At 38.4% G+C, this 17,637-nt stretch overlaps 1 protein-coding gene and 1 long non-coding RNA gene across 2 annotated transcripts; both read right to left on the bottom strand.

Annotated features, from left to right (window-relative positions):
• Nucleotides 1-194: 194 nt before the first annotated feature.
• Nucleotides 195-2,146, bottom strand: LOC137174348 (uncharacterized). The gene is made up of 3 exons (XR_010925346.1): nt 1,441-2,146; nt 671-872; nt 195-347 (listed from the first exon to the last, which is right to left on the bottom strand). It is a non-coding gene; the product is annotated as an uncharacterized lncRNA (long non-coding RNA).
• Nucleotides 2,147-5,002: 2,856 nt separating this feature from the next.
• Nucleotides 5,003-16,333, bottom strand: ankrd46b (ankyrin repeat domain 46b). The gene is made up of 4 exons (XM_067579443.1): nt 16,196-16,333; nt 14,397-14,739; nt 7,541-7,699; nt 5,003-6,033 (listed from the first exon to the last, which is right to left on the bottom strand). Exons 2-4 carry the CDS (start codon nt 14,705-14,707, stop codon nt 5,817-5,819), a joined length of 687 nt encoding a protein of 228 aa, XP_067435544.1. The 5' UTR covers nt 14,708-14,739; nt 16,196-16,333; the 3' UTR covers nt 5,003-5,816.
• Nucleotides 16,334-17,637: the final 1,304 nt, after the last annotated feature.

Raw genomic sequence — 17,637 nt, 5'->3', positions numbered from 1 at the left:
ACTGTTGCGCTGACGCTGTGACTTCATGTGGCAGTGCAAGTTTTATTGCAGGGAACTACGAAACAACAAAATACTTTGGAGCAGGAGCAGTATATGGTGCTAACAGGAGCTTGATAGAAACTGGCCTTATGTAGCCTGCGCTGACAGGGAGACCAGGGACAGTTGTAATACCTAAAAAGACATTCTAAAAAGACTCCAGACATTTTCAATGTAAAAAATCTTTATTATTTTTAATATGGATTACTACATGTATCCATCAAGTCTGCAGTTGTTTAGAAATAGATTTTGGTCCAGATTCCCTCTCGATCTTAGAAGATGGGTGGTCCAACAGTCCATTGCCTAAAGACCTGAAAAGATAAAAAAAAAAAAAAAAGGTTTCTGTTATCTATCAGAAAGTGTTGCCAAAACAAAACAGTCATAAAAACAACATAAGACAGTAAAATGTAACAACAATAACAGCTGGAGATAACACAAAGCAGTAACAGGAAGCAGCAATCAGACCTTTGACAAGCACAGGTGATATTAATTCATGACCCTGCCAGGTAAAGTGCATTAGCAGTGTAGAAAAAACAGGTAATAAGACTTTATTATTTAAATTTGAAGAAGTAATGCTTTAAAAAAAATAGCAGGTAATAGTGCAGGTAAATACCAGCACTTATTTCTAACTTACATTTGGATGTCTCAGGCCTGAGCAGGACTAGCAGACTGACTGTTCAAAGAATCTCCTCGGCACTGGAGCAGCGGGACTTCAGGAACCAGCCAACCACAATACCAACCACAAGAGCAACCACGATAGCAACTGCAAGCCCAGTGATCACAGACTCATTGGTCCAAGTTCCCGTTTGTTTCTCTTCAGTCAAGCTCTGTGTCGTCTACAAGTGTGAGAAGAGAGTGAAAGAGGAAACAGAAGTGACTTCAGTTAAACTTAAATAAAACATCTTCTTTTAGGAATCAATTTGATTATTACATTAGTTGGATGAAGTATTTTTGGGTGCAAATGACATTTTAAATGATTCTACTTTTACCTTCGAACAGTATTTGGGTTTATTTAATGTTTTATTTAAGGAAATTATAAGAATTTCGTCTTCAAGTGACATTTTTTTTTTTTTGCACGGATTTGTATTCCAAACAGTATTCAGGTAAATATGCCTCAGATTTAGTGGTAACATGGTGATAATTAATGGTTGCACGGTGTAATGGGTTTTTGAGAGGTAAAACCCTCTTAAAATGGACCATAACGGGTTATGGATCATGACCCAAAATTGACCTGAATTTCCTCCTTAATTAGAAAAAATCAGGTTTTCATGGTTTGTACCATTTTAAGGTGTTTTTACCCTTTAAACCCCCTAAACTGTGCGAATAATCCATAAGTATATCTTTATTTATTTAAATCCATCGATTAGAAACGCTTTAATAAACAAAGAGTGAGATAGGACTTACATTCAGGATGGGGCTCGTCTGTTCAGGGTCGGTAGTTAACCTCACGGCACCGGGATTTACTCTCTCTTTCCGCCCATAGCAGAAGTAGTCACCCCTATCCTTCAGCTCTGCCTTGTCCAAAATCAGCGAGAAATCTCCTTGTTTGCAGTCAGATGACACAGACGCTCTTCCCTCAAAGCCAGTCCCATGTCTGACCTCCCCGGAGGAGCAATTCAGCTCCAACACAAGCTTTTCGTTTCTTTCCCACCTCACATATTGACCTATGTAATAGCACTTAAGTGTGGCCGTTTCCCCCTCAGTCACGGATGCTTCAGAGGCTGAAACAACATCCAGCTGGATAAATTTAATATCCTCGCCGCAGGTTAACTCATACGATCCGGTGTCAGTGTAAAATGTGCGGTTGAAGACGACGCAAGAGTTCCGACTAATGACCCTGTCTTTGTAATAGTCGGATGGTGTCCAAACACCTTGCCGAAGAACAGCCACCAGCAAGGTGTTGTGATGGTCCTCCCGGTACTCCAGTCTGGCTTCTTCTCCTTTCGCACATTTTCCAGTCGCTAAAAATGTAAACGCGTCTCTTACAATCGCCGGCTGATATTCTCCGATAACAGAGGTGACACAATAAAGACAAAAAAGACAGTGTAGCGCTGCCATTGTCACGCTAGTTCAAGTGCGCCCGGAACTAAACAGTTAGCGTGCCGTTCAGTTTTCTGAGGACGGGGGGCGGGGAGCGGGGAGCGGGGACAAGGAACGGGGGCGGGGAGCGGGGACAAGGAACGGGGGCGGGGAGCGTGACGGTGCTCATCAGAGGCTCAAGCAGAGATTCTTGCTAATCCAGTCACATTGTAGTAGTCGGCTGCCAAATCATCACATAGGCTAAATCATCAGGTTTGTTGGGCCACACAAAACAGTTAGTCACAGATAGTGACTGGAGGCCGAGGGAGGCCCCAGTGTCTGTTGGTTAAGAAATATCTAATTAATAAGGCCGAGAACATGTTGTTTCCCTGTTTTAACTCCAGACTGGTGAAATAGAGAACTGCCTCTTAAACCGGACTATGGGATCTGTTCTCATCGGCCTCATTATCAGTGACTAAAGACTCCTCGATCACGGTTCTTTTCACACCTTTAAACCATAAAATACCTTCACACATGTCAATTATCGGCAGTGAGAATTATAGCAAAAACATGGACCATAGTCATCTTTTTACATCATAATACTCCGCCATTATTGAGCTTGACATTGTCTTAACAAGTACCCAAACTGCACAAAGTGTTGAGGCAACAGTTTAGAAATGTCTTCAAACCATCAAATACGCTTTTATAGGGATTCAAGCACATGCTCGTATTTCTGCCAACAAGTTATCTTGATTGAAAGGTGTTAAATAGTCAGATTAATCTTACTGAGAGCACATATTCTTCACCTTGATAGCAGGGTTGCTTTTTTTAAACAAGCAGATACCGTCCTGAAACTAAATTGAAAAATAAGCATCTCTAAATCAGATTGTCTTTAATGTATAAACAATGTCCAGTTGGGGCACCTTAGAGGACATTTTATCATACTGTAGGGGCACCTTAGAGGGCACTTTATGCTCTATTGGACTCTGCTAGCTGAATGGGAGTGAAAGGAATACCCAGTTCTGCTGCAGTGCTTTCTCCCTCAACAGTTTGTCTGGCGGTGTGGCAAAATTCCCAGCAGTTTTTGTTTAGAAGCCACTGTTGCTGAGAAAAAATACTATTACTCTTCTTACATGACCAGGCAAACAGCTAACTTCTAGTCCAGACTGGATAGCCAGATGAAATCTGGGGTAAACGCCTCATGTGCGGTCCCAGCCTGGACTCTCACTGCTACATCCATGTTTCTAGCATTGTCAGTAACAACAGCAGTGAGCTGATATGGTGTTACAAGTTCCCAATCAACAACAGACACTTTCAACACTCAGCAATATTTTTGCCAGTCTGTGATTCCAACATTGTGCACAAAACTCATTATGTCTCACAAGCTGATGATGATGTGGGGCTGTAATAGTGGTAACACTTTGTGATTAAGGCACCCTTTCTTAATGACTTATAATCATTAATAACTGCAGGCCTGATGACTTATCAGCAGTGGTGGAAAGTAACTAAGTACATTTACTCAAGTACTGTACTTAAGTGCAATTTTGAGGTACTTGTACTTTACTTGAGTATTTCCATTTGATGCTACTTTATACTTCCACTGCACTACATTTATCTGACAGCTTTAATCAGCTTTCCAGATGAAGATTTGACACAATGGATAATATATCAAGCTATTTAAATACAACACATTGTTAAAGATGAAACCAGTGGTTTCCAACCTTTTTGGCTTTTGAAAAAAAGCAGTGTGTAGTCGGGGTCACATTTCACATGTCTATGAGTTGTTAACATCTCCACCAAATAGTGATTTTTCCCTCTAAACTTCTCACATGCTTTCATTTCAATAAATGTTCAAATGATCCAATATTTCACTAAAAATCAAAGATTAGAGAAAAACTGAGAACAGATTTGTGTATCAGAACTTTGTTTTTTCTTCTTTCCTCTCCCATTAATCATCTCACGACCCCTCAGATTTATCTGCTGACCCTTTGGAGGGGCCCGACCCCTAGGTTGGGAACCACTGGACTAAACTAGCTAACTGTATATAAAGTAGTGTAAACTAGCTCCACCTCCAGCAGCTACAACAGTAACATGCTGCTCTAACACTGATGCTTCACTATTAATAATCTAATGATGTCATATATAATAATATATCAGTCAGAGGGACCAAACCACTACTTTTACTGCAATACTTGAACTACATCAAGCTCATAATACTTATGTACTTTTACTGCAATACTTTAATTACATCAAGCTCATAATACTTATGTACTTTTACTTCAGTAGAGACTTTTACTTGTAATGGAGTATTTTTACATCACTGTATTGCTGTGTTGGTTTCACATCTTTATTTTCTACCCATTACTTCAAATGTCTCTAAATATGGAGTCAAACTCATCAAGAACTGAGCTCTAATATTAAATGATAACCGTCTGTGGACATTCTGCCATAACTGTTTAGTGTTTGGACATTAATAATAATATTCAAACTGAACCTAACATGTCATAAACGTCCAACTTTTTCATATCTGTTGATTCTCGCTTTACGGCCAACAGCTGGACTGATGTTGCACAAGAGATCCTGGTGAATTGTGGGATAAACTTTGAATACTCTGAACAGCAGGGAGAATTAAAAGTTGGTTCAGGAGAAGAAGTGATGCGCTCTGTTTTAACACTATAAGTAGTCGTCTTGTTGATTAGAATCATACATACACATAATTTTATTCATTTTCCACATTAAATTAGAATTTTATTGTTATTGTACACAGAAAATCAACGGTGGAAAACCTACAACTACTAAAATATACATGGTTTACAAGGACATTGAGATAAAAATGAAAATACAACAAAACAAGTAATAATCATGAATCTGCTGCCATTATCCTACAGTTTGTAAGCATTGAGCCTAAATATGAAGTTTACAATGACACGGTAGATTTTAACGCAACAAAGCTGCATGCCTCTGGCGGGAATGTCTTAACGAACTTCTGTGAAACATGAAGCTTTCTCTCAAAAAAAGGCACACAGTCAAGGTGCTTCTCCGATCTGTACGTACGCAGAAGATACGACGTTCCTGCATCCATCGACTTTCAAAACAAAACGGTCAGAATAAGATAAGATGCAGGGTAGACGGCGAGGGTGCAGGATGTCAATAAAACATACAGTATGCGAGGAAATTAATACAGAATATGTTTGATAAATAACACAATCGAGAGATCAGACAAACGAGAAAAATAAGATACAAAACGTTGGCAATGTACAGCTTGTAACAGATCATACGGTATGAATGAAATGGAAAAAAAAAAGATGTTATACAATGAAACGTCCTTATAAACTAAACAAGTGCATCATTCGTCATTTTCAAAAGCATCTTGAACTGTGATCTCATTTTAAAGGGGATATGTTACACAATATGGAAACAAGACCAACGTAATTTTCTTTATGAGTCAATGAATCAGAAGAAGAAACTGCCTGGGTCGTCCTGTCAATCACCTCACAACCCATCACACTTGCAAGTTGGTTTTTTTATGTAACTGTTTTGTTTTGTTTTTTAAACTGAGGAAGTGTGTTTTGTTCTTTTGGATCGCTGCTTATTAGAAATACATTTTTTACTAACAATACAATCTGATGTTTCCCTGTTTAGGCAATCAAGAAAAGGACAAACTCTAGGCTGCAAATAAAACAAAAATCTGAATTTCTGTTGTAGTGTAAACAGCCGAAAGCTCCTCCTTCACTACTTTCTCTCTCGTTCCTATCCTTTCCTCAGTGCACCAGCTCCAGCTGGCTGGTGGAGAAAGGCAGGACCCCGCTGACGTAGTAGGCGATGCCCAGGGAGAGGAGGGCGATGACCACCAGTAGCAGCAGGACCCTCCAGAAGCCCAGGTCCTCCACAAACTCCTGCCAGGTGGTCCTGAAGCTGGACAGGACGCCCTCGCTGCTCTGCAGGTTGGGGTTGAGTAAGGAGTGGCTCTCCATCGCACTGACAGACAAAGGAACAACTGTTAAAAAGGGGTCAACAGATAAAATCTCCTCCATCTGCCTTATAAAGGAGTTCATTTAACTCCAGACAGCCTGATGCAGGGCTGGTGATGTCACCTAATATCAATGTCACGATTAATTGTCACGTTTACCTCTGCAAAAACAAACAGAAAAACCTGGATTTAGACAGATTTATTTACCTTATTCAGTACTTAAGAACACTAAAACAGAAAGTTCATTATCATACTATAGATAGATAGATGTAAACCCCGTCAACATATTCAGCTGCTGGTAAACAAAACTAGCACACTTTGCTTGATTGTTGAAGAGCTGTAGTATTTATTTTTTGGCAAACTCCAGCTCATACTGAACATGTACTGTTGTATTTATAGTTTAGGCCTAGACTGGGCTTCTTCTGCATCAGCTTTTGTCCTCTAGTCCATCTTCTTAATCCAGCATGTATTCCCAGAACAGACTGACAATAATGTCAAATGAGTTCCCAGTCAAATGAGTTCCCAGTCAAATGCAACAATTTGCATCTCTTCAGCCTCTGATTTACAGTCCCTTATCTGCTCCCACTTGTATTGTTTTTTTGTTTTACACAACTATCACACAAACCTCCACCCATTTCCTTTACAGTGTTTACCCTAGGTTGACTGCTTTGCCTTACATAGTGTCCTCCTTAAAAGGAGTTGCACTACCGAGAGTTTACCGGGCAACGACACAGAGGCTGACTCACTGAGAATTTTTTTTTGGCCTGCCAGGGGTTCTTGTTGACCTGGTGGCCCACCCGGTCTGTACTATTATAACCTGCTTTTTATAATTTTTTATAATTACTGATTATATTGCACTTTAAACTTTCTATTGTTATGCCTATCTAGCAGGGGTAGAATTTTTTCCATTGCACTTTGTGCAATGGAAAAAATTTAGTGCCAACTTTTCCTCCTTGTTGGTTTTTTTTTTTAGTGCCAACTTTTCCTCCTTGTTGGTTTTTTTTTTTCATTTCCATTTTTTTTTCATTTCCATTCTTTTTCAAAGTGCAATGGAAAAGTCATGGTAGCACAAAATTTAGTGCCAACTTTTCCTCCTTGTTGGTTTTTTTTTTTAGTGCCAACTTTTCCTCCTTGTTGGTTTTTTTTTTTCATTTCCATTTTTTTTTCATTTCCATTCTTTTTCAAAGTGCAATGGAAAAGTCATGGTAGCACAAAATTTAGTGCCAACTTTTCCTTGTTGGTTTTTTTTTTTGTGCCTGAATGAACTCTCACAGCTTATGAGCAGTGAAGCGTGTTTGCTCTTGTGCTTATCGCTGTCCTCACAAAACACACAAGAGAGTATGAAAACAAACAATCCTTTTGATCATAAAACCACTGAATGACACTTTTGGATTGTGAGTCAGTTTCAAATAGTTTTAAAGCCTGTAGCCTTATTCATCTATCTAACCTGTTTGTCATTCTTTCTCACAGATTACGCCACCCAACCCCGCCCAGTCCTCTCCTCACACTGCTTACCTCTCACTGTCAGCCATCTGCATAGTTTCCAGTTTGGAGTGTGGCCCTCTGTTGAAGCCTTTCACCTCCTGCTCCTCCAGTCCCTCCAGAAGACGAATGGCGTCCTTGTTGACGCCGCGTCTCTTCGCCAGCACCAGAGGCGTCGACCCATTGTGGTTACTGTTACGGAGGAGGGATAACAAACACTGGCGCCGTTAGAATCGAGAGTCAAAGGAACTGTGCTTCGGGGAAACAAAATTCACAGATTATCATGTTTTAAAAACTGGACTTCAGCAGCCACATATACACATCTTGACACTGTACACAAAGATACACAGACAAGAATATGTATTTTAACTGCTCAATAAAATGAACTTCTTCAAGATTCGGATCATTCGTACTGAAATACAATTAAAAAGGAGACTTTACAGGAGAAGAATGACTAGATAATCATGCAAGATATGAAACCCAGGCTAAGATAACTATTCTCTGCGTTTGTAGTTTCCTCTGAGCTGTGAAACTTCATGTAAGCTCAGAGGTTATTTGTGATTATTTTGTGGTTTGGTCCACAACTGTATGCACTAGATAGTTAAGATAATGATCTTAAATGGGAAATAACACACTTTGTGAACTGCCAAGTGTTGATAAATCGTGTTTATTCTGTGTAAAGAATATTAATGTACTAACTTTAGCCACTCAAGGATGTGAGTTTCAACTTTGACACAAACCTCAGACACACCTTTTGCACCAGATTTAATGGCGAGGCACTTAAAACAGTGGACTAGAGCTTTAACAATTAGTCTATCGGTCTATCAGTTGACCAACAGCAGCTATTTTGATGATTGAATAGTTGTTTTTAAAGCAAAAATGCCAAATATTTGTTGGTTGCAGCTTCTCAAATGTGAGGACAGCTTTGATGGCACGACACGAAAATCAACTTCTTCGAGATTCGGATAATTCATACTGAAATAAAATTAAAAAAGGAGACTTTACAGCAGAAAATGACTGTTGAAAAAATCCTCCTTCCTGCCCAGACCTAGGTGTGTGAATGCAGAAGCTCTTTAAATAACCCAACAACTGCAATAAATAATACACAACCACAACCAAAGTTTCTACAATGACTAAACAATCATGCGAGGTAGAACACTGAAACTGATCTAACCTAACAGTCATTTATATTTTCCATGAGCTTAAACGTGTAGGTGGTTTCAAGGGTTTCAGAAGGGTCAGTAGGTCCGGCGGGGTTTTTTTAAAGCAAGAATGGCAGAAATTTGTTGGTATCGGCTTCTCAAATGTGAGGATTTGAAGCTTTTTTGTGTCATACATGACTGTAAAATGAATATCTTTGGATTTTAGAATGTTAATCAGAAGTTTGATATAAAGTTGCAAAGATTAGTCAGTTAATCAGTCGACTGACTGATTAATCGCAAATAAATAAAATTAATCACCAACTGTTTTCGCTGATTCCAGCTTCTTAAATGTGAATATTTTCTGGTTTCCTTAGTCTTCTATGATAGTAAACTAAATATCTTTGGGTTGTGGATTGTTGGTTGGAACAAAACAAGAAATTTGGCAGATCAACCGATAATGAAAATAATCATTAGTTGCAGCTCTAAGAAAGACCGCTTATTTAGGCAGCAGGACACGGAGGGACATTAAGGTAAGATTTAGGAAAGTCCAGGATGTGTTCTCCACTACATCTGGAAGTCAAGCAATACACCCTAAAAACAAAGGTTCATCTATAGTAGAGCAACATTAAATACATGCTAATGTATGGTTCTAAAGCTTTTAGTTTAGTTTAGTTATACAATCATAACATCACAAACCTGGAGTTGTACAGAAAAACCAAACGCAACATTAACACTGAAATAAGGTTGATAGCTGGGCTATGTGCTTCAAAAGGGAGGCGGATCAAATCCCAAAGACTGAGCCTTGAGAAGGACTCGTTCATAGCAAAAGAAAATCTAGAAGACCAAACACGACGAGCTAGCCAGGATGACCCGAACTTGGGGTGAGGCTCATCATGTTGCCATGGATAGCTGGATATGACCAGATGTGCACTACCAGCTTTCAATATCTGACAGTTTTGGGTACTCGGTACGTGGTACTGAAGTTCCATACCCTGCTGTTGCTGGGATTGTGGCTAGAGCTGCATTTATGTGGTACTATGACATTGCAGTCACTTCATGCAGAGGTGACGCACATGTGCTAAATATGCTTAGAGTTGTGATGACACATCAGTGTATCCCTACAGGCCTGGTGACCCAACAAGAACCGCCGCCAGGCCAAAAAAAAATTTTTTTTAAATACTAAAAATAACGCAAAATACCCATTCTTTTGGAAATCAATAGTGTTTGGGAGCCTCTGAGCAGCGCTGTTTCAAAACGTGAGTTCACCTCTTTGTCGTTGCCTGGGAAATTCTAGGTAGCGTACCTCCTTCTTAGGAATAGGCCTTTGGGAGTAAATATCAAAGTGTTATATATCATTGGAAAATAGATGACCTAATCTGATGATATATGGAAGACTGCAGTTGTTTACTTTTTGCAAAGTGAGTGCACACGGTGACTCAAGTGAAGCCTGTAAGCCAGCAAGCTTCTGTTCCTGTTATCGCGTGATTACACCGTAAATCGGCGCTGATGGTCATAAAGGCGCCGTACAAGGTGCCTCGGAAAGCTGAGATTCTCACGGTTCAGACAAAAAACAAAGCTCGACGATATCATGAACAGTTCCAAAGTTATTTCATGTTTTGTAGAACACGGTCCAGCGTAGCGTTGAAGCTAAGTTCAGTTCCAGAGGGTTAAGTATCGTCGGTGTCATCGCCTAAACAGCTGCATGAACACATCATTACACCTTGTTATTGTGCCAACAGTTCAACTAAATCAACGTAGGTGAGGTTTAATCTACCAAATATTTACGCCACACCTTAACTGACAAAATGTTACCCGTGTAAAATATCAGAAAGGACGGGAATTCAGCTCTGTTTAGTTTCAGTTCAGTATTTTTCTTTGACCAATCCCTGACTTGTTGTCAGACATGGTTACCAAAGAATTTTCGTCCTCCGTTAAGGCGGCAAGAAAGCTCTACAGCTGCGACAATTGATTGATTAGTCAACCAACAAGAAAAGAATAAACCTTTTTGATAATCAATTAATCATTTTAGTCATTTTTTAGGCAAAAATGTCAAACATTCCTCAGTTTCAGCCAGTAATTTGTGAGGATTTGCTTGTTTTCTTAGTCTGATGTGACAGTAAATTGAATATCTCTGGATTTCCCTCATTAAAAAGCACTACTGAACTGCACTACTGAACTCACTACACAAAACCTCTTTGTGTAGTAGTTGCTATGTAGTGACTTGTAGGAATTGTGCAGTGAATGTGTAGTTTAAGTACTACTCATGTTACACCAGTAGAGTTCTGCAGTAGTAATCAAGCAGAATAAGTTGAATAAATAACTTGAATAAGTTGTCAAAACACTACTGCTATACTACACAGGCTTTTAAATAGTAATCGTGTAGAGCTTCTACTACTTGCTTGTATAGTGAGTATGTAGTTACAACACTACACCGAGAATACATATATTTTAAGTAGTGATCAACAGATTTCTTTACTACTGGTTGCTTATGTAGTTAGTTGGGTGAAAGACGTGCCGCTCATTTTTTTTCTGTCCTTGAGGTTTGAATAACTTTAAAAATGTGAAAATTTCAGAATAATGTTATAATTTACTTTAAAATATCTTTTTCTTTGGGTCCCTATCTTGAAATGCCTGATTTTATTAAGTTTTGAGAGAATATTGAGAGAATAAGGGCAAAATTGTCTAAATGGTGTAACCATAAAAGTGTAGCACCTAGAATTTAAGTTGCTGAAAAAATGTGTAATTTAGCTCTAAATGGCCTCTGAAATACATTGGCATAATCTTAAACAAGTATTTTTTAATACCAAATAATGGTAGAGAAACATAGCAGTTCTGCATATTTTTATTAATATGGGGAATCATGTCTGCCAAGTCAAACTTCTGGTATGTCAAGTGGTGTAACCACCATTTTGAAAATTTTCATGTCATCAATCATGTGACAGGATATGATGTCAAACAGAAGGACCCATGAGGACCCCAACTGCCACAAGTCAAGGTTAGTAACTGTCTCTAAAATTTGGCAAAATAAAGCATTTTCAGGCCATGGTCAGGTATGATTAGATTACATGTCAAATGGTATGACCTCAGTTAAATGTTAATAAATCATAATCATCATAAAATATTCAATTTAATATGAAAAATAGTTTTAAATATTCAAACCAAGGTCAAGTGTTTACATAGTCGTCCACAATAATGCCTGCAAGCTTTGTTTTCAATTTGAAATGTCAAATGTTTATTATCATTATTATTATTAATAATAATAATGATAATAATTAGATCATTATTATTATTAATAATAATAATGATAATAATAATGTGCAGCTTGAAATGTGATCTAAAAAGAACTTTAAAATCTGTAAATGATGCTTTTAATTTCACATTTCTATAGGATAATGTACATAAGCAAGCAGTTTGTAGGTCGAAACTTGTGTATGCATGCAAACAATAAACTCTCCTCTTCTCCTGACAGATACCTCTTACAAGTACGGAAATAGTGACTCGCCACAGAGTGTGAGTTAATGCGGATCCTGCTGCAAGGGAAAATTCCCTGGCTAAAAGAAAACAAAGGCCCACTACATAAGGCCCACACACACACACGCGCACTAATGCTTAATGTGAAAGTAAAATCAGCGATGTAGATCCCCTGAAAGGGTGAAGTATTGCATTCATCTTTTTTACTCTTAAGCTATCAAAGCAGAAAGAGACAGGGAAATATCACAAACATCCCAGTTGCAGATCTGCCCAGGAAAAAACAGGAGAAGATGAGGGAAAAGTGGAGGCAGTATCAGAGGCAGTACAGAGAGAAGAAAAGGGTGCTTGCTGATGTTTTGAACCTTACTCCTCCCTCACTGAATTCAACAGTAAATGGCAAGCTTAGTGTCCCTCCAGAGAGTAAACCTTGCTGATCATGACTATGTGCAGCCAAGTTTAGAGAGACCACAGACATCATCAACTCCTGTAAGGGCAGTGCGGAAAAGTACCAGCAAACATAGAGCAGTGCTGAAGGAAAAGAAGGAACTTGAAAGAATGAAGGCAAAAAAGCTGCAATAGAAACTCAAAGAGAAGAAAGGACAGAAAGTAAGTGAGGGAAACAAGAAGAGAGACAAAAAGAAAATTGCAGAGGAGAAAAGGGAGGGGGTAGTCAGCTTTCTCTGTAGGGACGAAAATACCTGCATGCTGTCGGGTAAAAAAGACACTGTTACAAAAAACAAAATTAAACACCAAAGGAGAGTGCTGCTTCAGTCTCTGAAAGACCTCCACGCCAACTACAATACAACCGCCCTGAAACACCATGCAGTCTCATACAGACAGTTCCTCAGATACTGCCCTTTTTATGGTACTCCAGCAAAAGAGTCCGACCGAAACACCTGTGCCTGCTATGACGACCATGACAACTTTAAAATGATTGTTGACAAGCTCTGTCAGAAAAGCATTTTGTTGACTAACAGCATTTCGGATCTCCTGGAAGCAATTGTTTGTGACGCGGCCAACCAGAAGCGTGTGAGGTGGGAGAGGATTGTTGTTACAGAGGAGAAAACATCTGCAAAATATCAAAAGATTGATAAGAGTGGCAGGATGGCAGACCTTCTCAGTCTCCTGAACAAGCAGCTGGACGCCTTCACTCGCCATCAGTTTAAATGGCTGCACCAGACCAGGTCCCTAAGAGGAGTTTAGAGCATGTTTTTGATTTGGACATCATTCCAACCCTTATTTGTCACTGACCTCATTATTACTCACAAATTCTGACCAGTTTCATTTCAAGAAGCTATATAACCGTTTTAGAGAAGACGAAGTGAAAGTAATTTCTCATATAGATATCTCATGGGAGATGGTCATGGAAGATACGTAAACTGTTAATCCACGGATCGCTTATATGCATTTAGAAGAGAGAATGCTCAGCAAAGAACAACTTTTGTGGTGTTTGAAAGTAAGTAGGCCACCTTATCTCAGTTCTAAACACCTTAATTATACCATGCACGTGTAGGCTAGCTACACTTGTTGTCATGTTTTCTTATGTGTCTGTCCTTAAAGGACTACCACGTGTAGTAGATTCACTACAACGTATGCTGGAAACTGATCAGTGGTCTGCTGACCTTGCTTTTCACAAAGTAAGAGCTTGTACAGAGTAGCTTGAGCAGAAAGATGTGCAACATTCATAAAGCAGATCCAAGGCAATTAATAATTAAATAAATTATTATGAGGACAAAGCCTTTTAAAAAGGCCCCAAACAAAAAAGTAATGTAATTGTGTAGAAATGCAATAAAATGTGATAATTCATTCTATATATGATTTCTGAAGTGTAAATTACAGGACAATATTCAGTCCATTTAATAAAATTTGTTGAAATAAAGCTTGTGTATAAGCTCACTCTTGTTTGATAAGAATAAATTATATGCAAATTAACAAAGCATGATATGATACTGAATAGGAAAATGTGTCTGTTTTCAATAGTAATTCTGAGTTTGTGTAGAAATGAAAAGAAATGCAACATTACACATACACTATGCAGGTAGTTCAATAGGTATTGTGAAGGCATACAGCAGTACTTGTGTAAACATGAAGTAAAAAAAAAAAAAATTTCGTTACTACTGAAATTACTACACTATACAGTTTGCTACTCATCTCAATGGCATTTAGTACTAATCTATTGAGATGTTACCTCAGACTTTAGGAAACTATGACCAATATCTTTCAATGCAGATTCTGCAGATGAATCACTAATGAAAAGGACACAATATATCTCTCACCAGATATCAATCTTCAGCCCGTTGGACACCAGGAACTGTATAGTATCCACATGTCCACACAGATGCAGCGCCGTATTCCCTTGATAATCCGTCGCCAACAGATCGGCCCCGAACTTGTGCAGGAGGCGACATATGTCTACGTTCCCCCGGGCGGCGGCTAGGTGCAGGCCGGTGCGGCCCCGGTTGTCGCGGATGTTGGGGTCGCATCCGGTCTCGAGGAGCCTCTTGGCGAATGGCAGGTCTCCATCAATGCAGGCCTGCAGCAGAGGCACGTTGGTCTGCGACGAGTCGTTGATGAAGACATAGGACATGTCCGAGTGGGTATCAGAAAATTCCAGCGTACCTGGATTACGGATCAAGCAGGAAAACAGGAGAAAATGATTCAGTATCACAAATATACACTTAATTTACTATTTTAATGTACTCAGTTGTCAGTAGAGTGTAATAAATCCGCATGATATTGTAGCTCAAGACCAGGTTTTACAAGAAATTAGTGAATTAGAGTCAGATTGAAAGAGTATGAGTAAGAGTGAAACATGATATTGGTGATTAAGCGCACACAAGAGGCTACAAAGTGGTTTCCGTATACAGTCATCAGTGTGAACAAAGTAACTTTCCCAAGAGACTGCTGCATAACATAACATCAAGAGGTTTCAAGAGCCATTTAATAGTGCCAAAGCAAAATTAGGCTTTAAATAGTCTGTTCAGCACATAAATAAACAAAGTGCCTCAAGTGATGTTATTACGGGTGAGTGTTGATGCATGTAATCGAGAACCTCGATCTATCTTGATATTTTACCATAGTGGTTACTTACATGATACAGTGGAAACAATTGGTGGCTTAATCCATTAACTAACCATTTTGATTGTTGGTTAATCATTTCCCTATTTTGTTTTGTAGTCTATTAATTGAATTCTCTGATTCCAGCTTCTCAAATGTGAATATTTTCTGGTTTCTTTAGTCTTCTTTGATATTAAACTGAACATCTTTGTGTTGTGGATTGTTTGTCAGAACAAAACAAGACATTAGAGGATGTCATATCGGGCTTTGGGAAACAGTGATTGACATTTTACACCATTTTATAGACCAAAAGACTAATCGTGAAAATAATCGATAATGAAAGTGTGTAGTGATGACAACAGAGATCAAAATACTTTCAAAACTTAGTGAGACTACCTGTGTAATATTTTATTCAACTTTCATCATTTCGCCTTTTCTGTACAATCGACGCTTTGCTTTGAGTGTATATGACCCTGAAAAACTGCATAAAGCTTTTTTAAGCTATTACATCAACTATTGTTATATGTTACCAGTATTTGCTTTCACTTGCACATGTATCACATTAAATCAACAGCAAAAATGACCTGTGACAGCGTGAATCCTGCAAGTAACACTTACTTTTAAGACGACATAACAAAACAGTGTCATTTTTAGTGAACGTTTAGCTATAGATTTAAGTTGACAAAGCGTTAAAACGTTACAGTATGTGATAGTTAGCTAGCTGTAGCTGCAACGACACGCTTTAGCACACAATAATGAAGAGGAAAACAACACTGGATCAATACAAATCATGTTTTCATGAGCAACTTCACAAATTGTTTCAGAATGACGCATTAAATAGCTGCTAACGTTTGTAACGATGATAACGTTAGCTGAGAAGCTAGGAGAGCTAACGTTAGCTTCAAAGCTATCGTAGCCCAGCTGACACATATTTATGTGATTTAACGACTGTAGAAACGCGCACGTACAATTAACTTGTACTTTACACGATATGTTGGCTGCCAGTTGTATTAGTCACCTGTTAATATGGTCCAATTCAGCCGAAAAAATATATACTTCGCTTTCTTCGAGCTAATGCTACGTGCAGTCTGCGATGTTTTTTTTTCCTAGGATGGCGAAGTCATGATCCGCTCTACTCTGCCTCTGATTGGCTTACCCTGATAATCTTACCCCTCATGTCTAAATCTGACCAACCCGATCAACGAAGGCAACGAATACTAGCCAATCAGAGGCAGAGTAGGGCGGGATATGACTTCACCTTCCTAGGAAAAAAATGGCTTGTTGTTGTTGTGACGGTATTTTCTTTTTACGGGTTTTGTCGCCATCTAGTGGTGCGTATTGTGTACTAGCATTAAACTATCGATACACATTAATGTTTCAGTAAATGTTGTATTTCAGTTCACAACAGTGGTGGAAACACCAAAGTACATTTACTAAAGTACTGTACTTAAGTACAGTTTTGAGGTACTTGTACTTTACCTAAGTATTTCCATTTTATGCTACTTTATACTTCAACTCCACTACATTTCAGAGGGAACTATTGTACTTTCTACTCCGCTACATTTATCTGACAGCTTTGGTTACTTTTCAGATGAAGATTGTTAAAACTGAAACTAGTGGTTTCCAACCTTTTTGGCTTTTGACATCTTACAAAAAGGCAGTGTGTAGGGGTCACATTTCAGATGTCTATGAGATGCTCTCCTTGGCAAACTTCCTGGTTACCTTATGTCTAATAATTAACTATAGTTATAGTTCACACCGCACTATAGGTCCCAAAACTATTTGAAAATCAACATGTAAGCACTGAGCTTATAAACATTTTGCTTCACACAAGTGTAACAACTTGCAGAGGATAGTAAAGTTAGATGAGCTAGCTTTTAGCTGACATGGAGCAGTGTGAATGTGTGTTTTAATGAGCTTTAACTTTTATTTGCATATATTTTATTGCCTTAATATGTTTCATATTACGTGTTTTATTGCTTTTATATATTCATTTCATTGTTTCTGATATTTTATATGGCTTATCTGTTCATATTTGCTTTTTATATTTGCAGATTATGTTTATTGTTTGTTATCAGTGCTTCCTTGAAAAAGAGAGCTTGCTCTCAGTGGCCTACCCAGTATAAATAAAGGTTTGAATGAATGAATGAATGAATCACATTCTCACATTCTCTGTGAGGTATTAAAGTTTTGCAGGCTTCCATTCATTGTCTTCTACAGTATGAGATATCATGTCATAGGTTACTAAGGTAGGTTAAGGTTACTTATTAGGTTACTTACTTACTAAGGTTACTTATCTGATATTTGATAGATGTTTGGTTGTAAACAAAAAGGTAGTTAAATAAAAAGGTATCAAGCTACAAGTTGTTAATGTTTTTAATTTGGTTAAGCTAAGTAAACAGATCTCAAGCATTATCTTTACACTAACTTGAGCACAACAAAACACATGAAACCACATGT

This window comes from Thunnus thynnus, chromosome 22 (genome assembly GCF_963924715.1).
Source record: "Thunnus thynnus chromosome 22, fThuThy2.1, whole genome shotgun sequence".
Classification (NCBI taxonomy): Eukaryota; Metazoa; Chordata; class Actinopteri; order Scombriformes; family Scombridae; genus Thunnus; species Thunnus thynnus.
The sequence above is the reverse complement of the archived record's forward strand: the minus strand, read 5'-3'. Positions and strand labels throughout refer to the sequence as shown.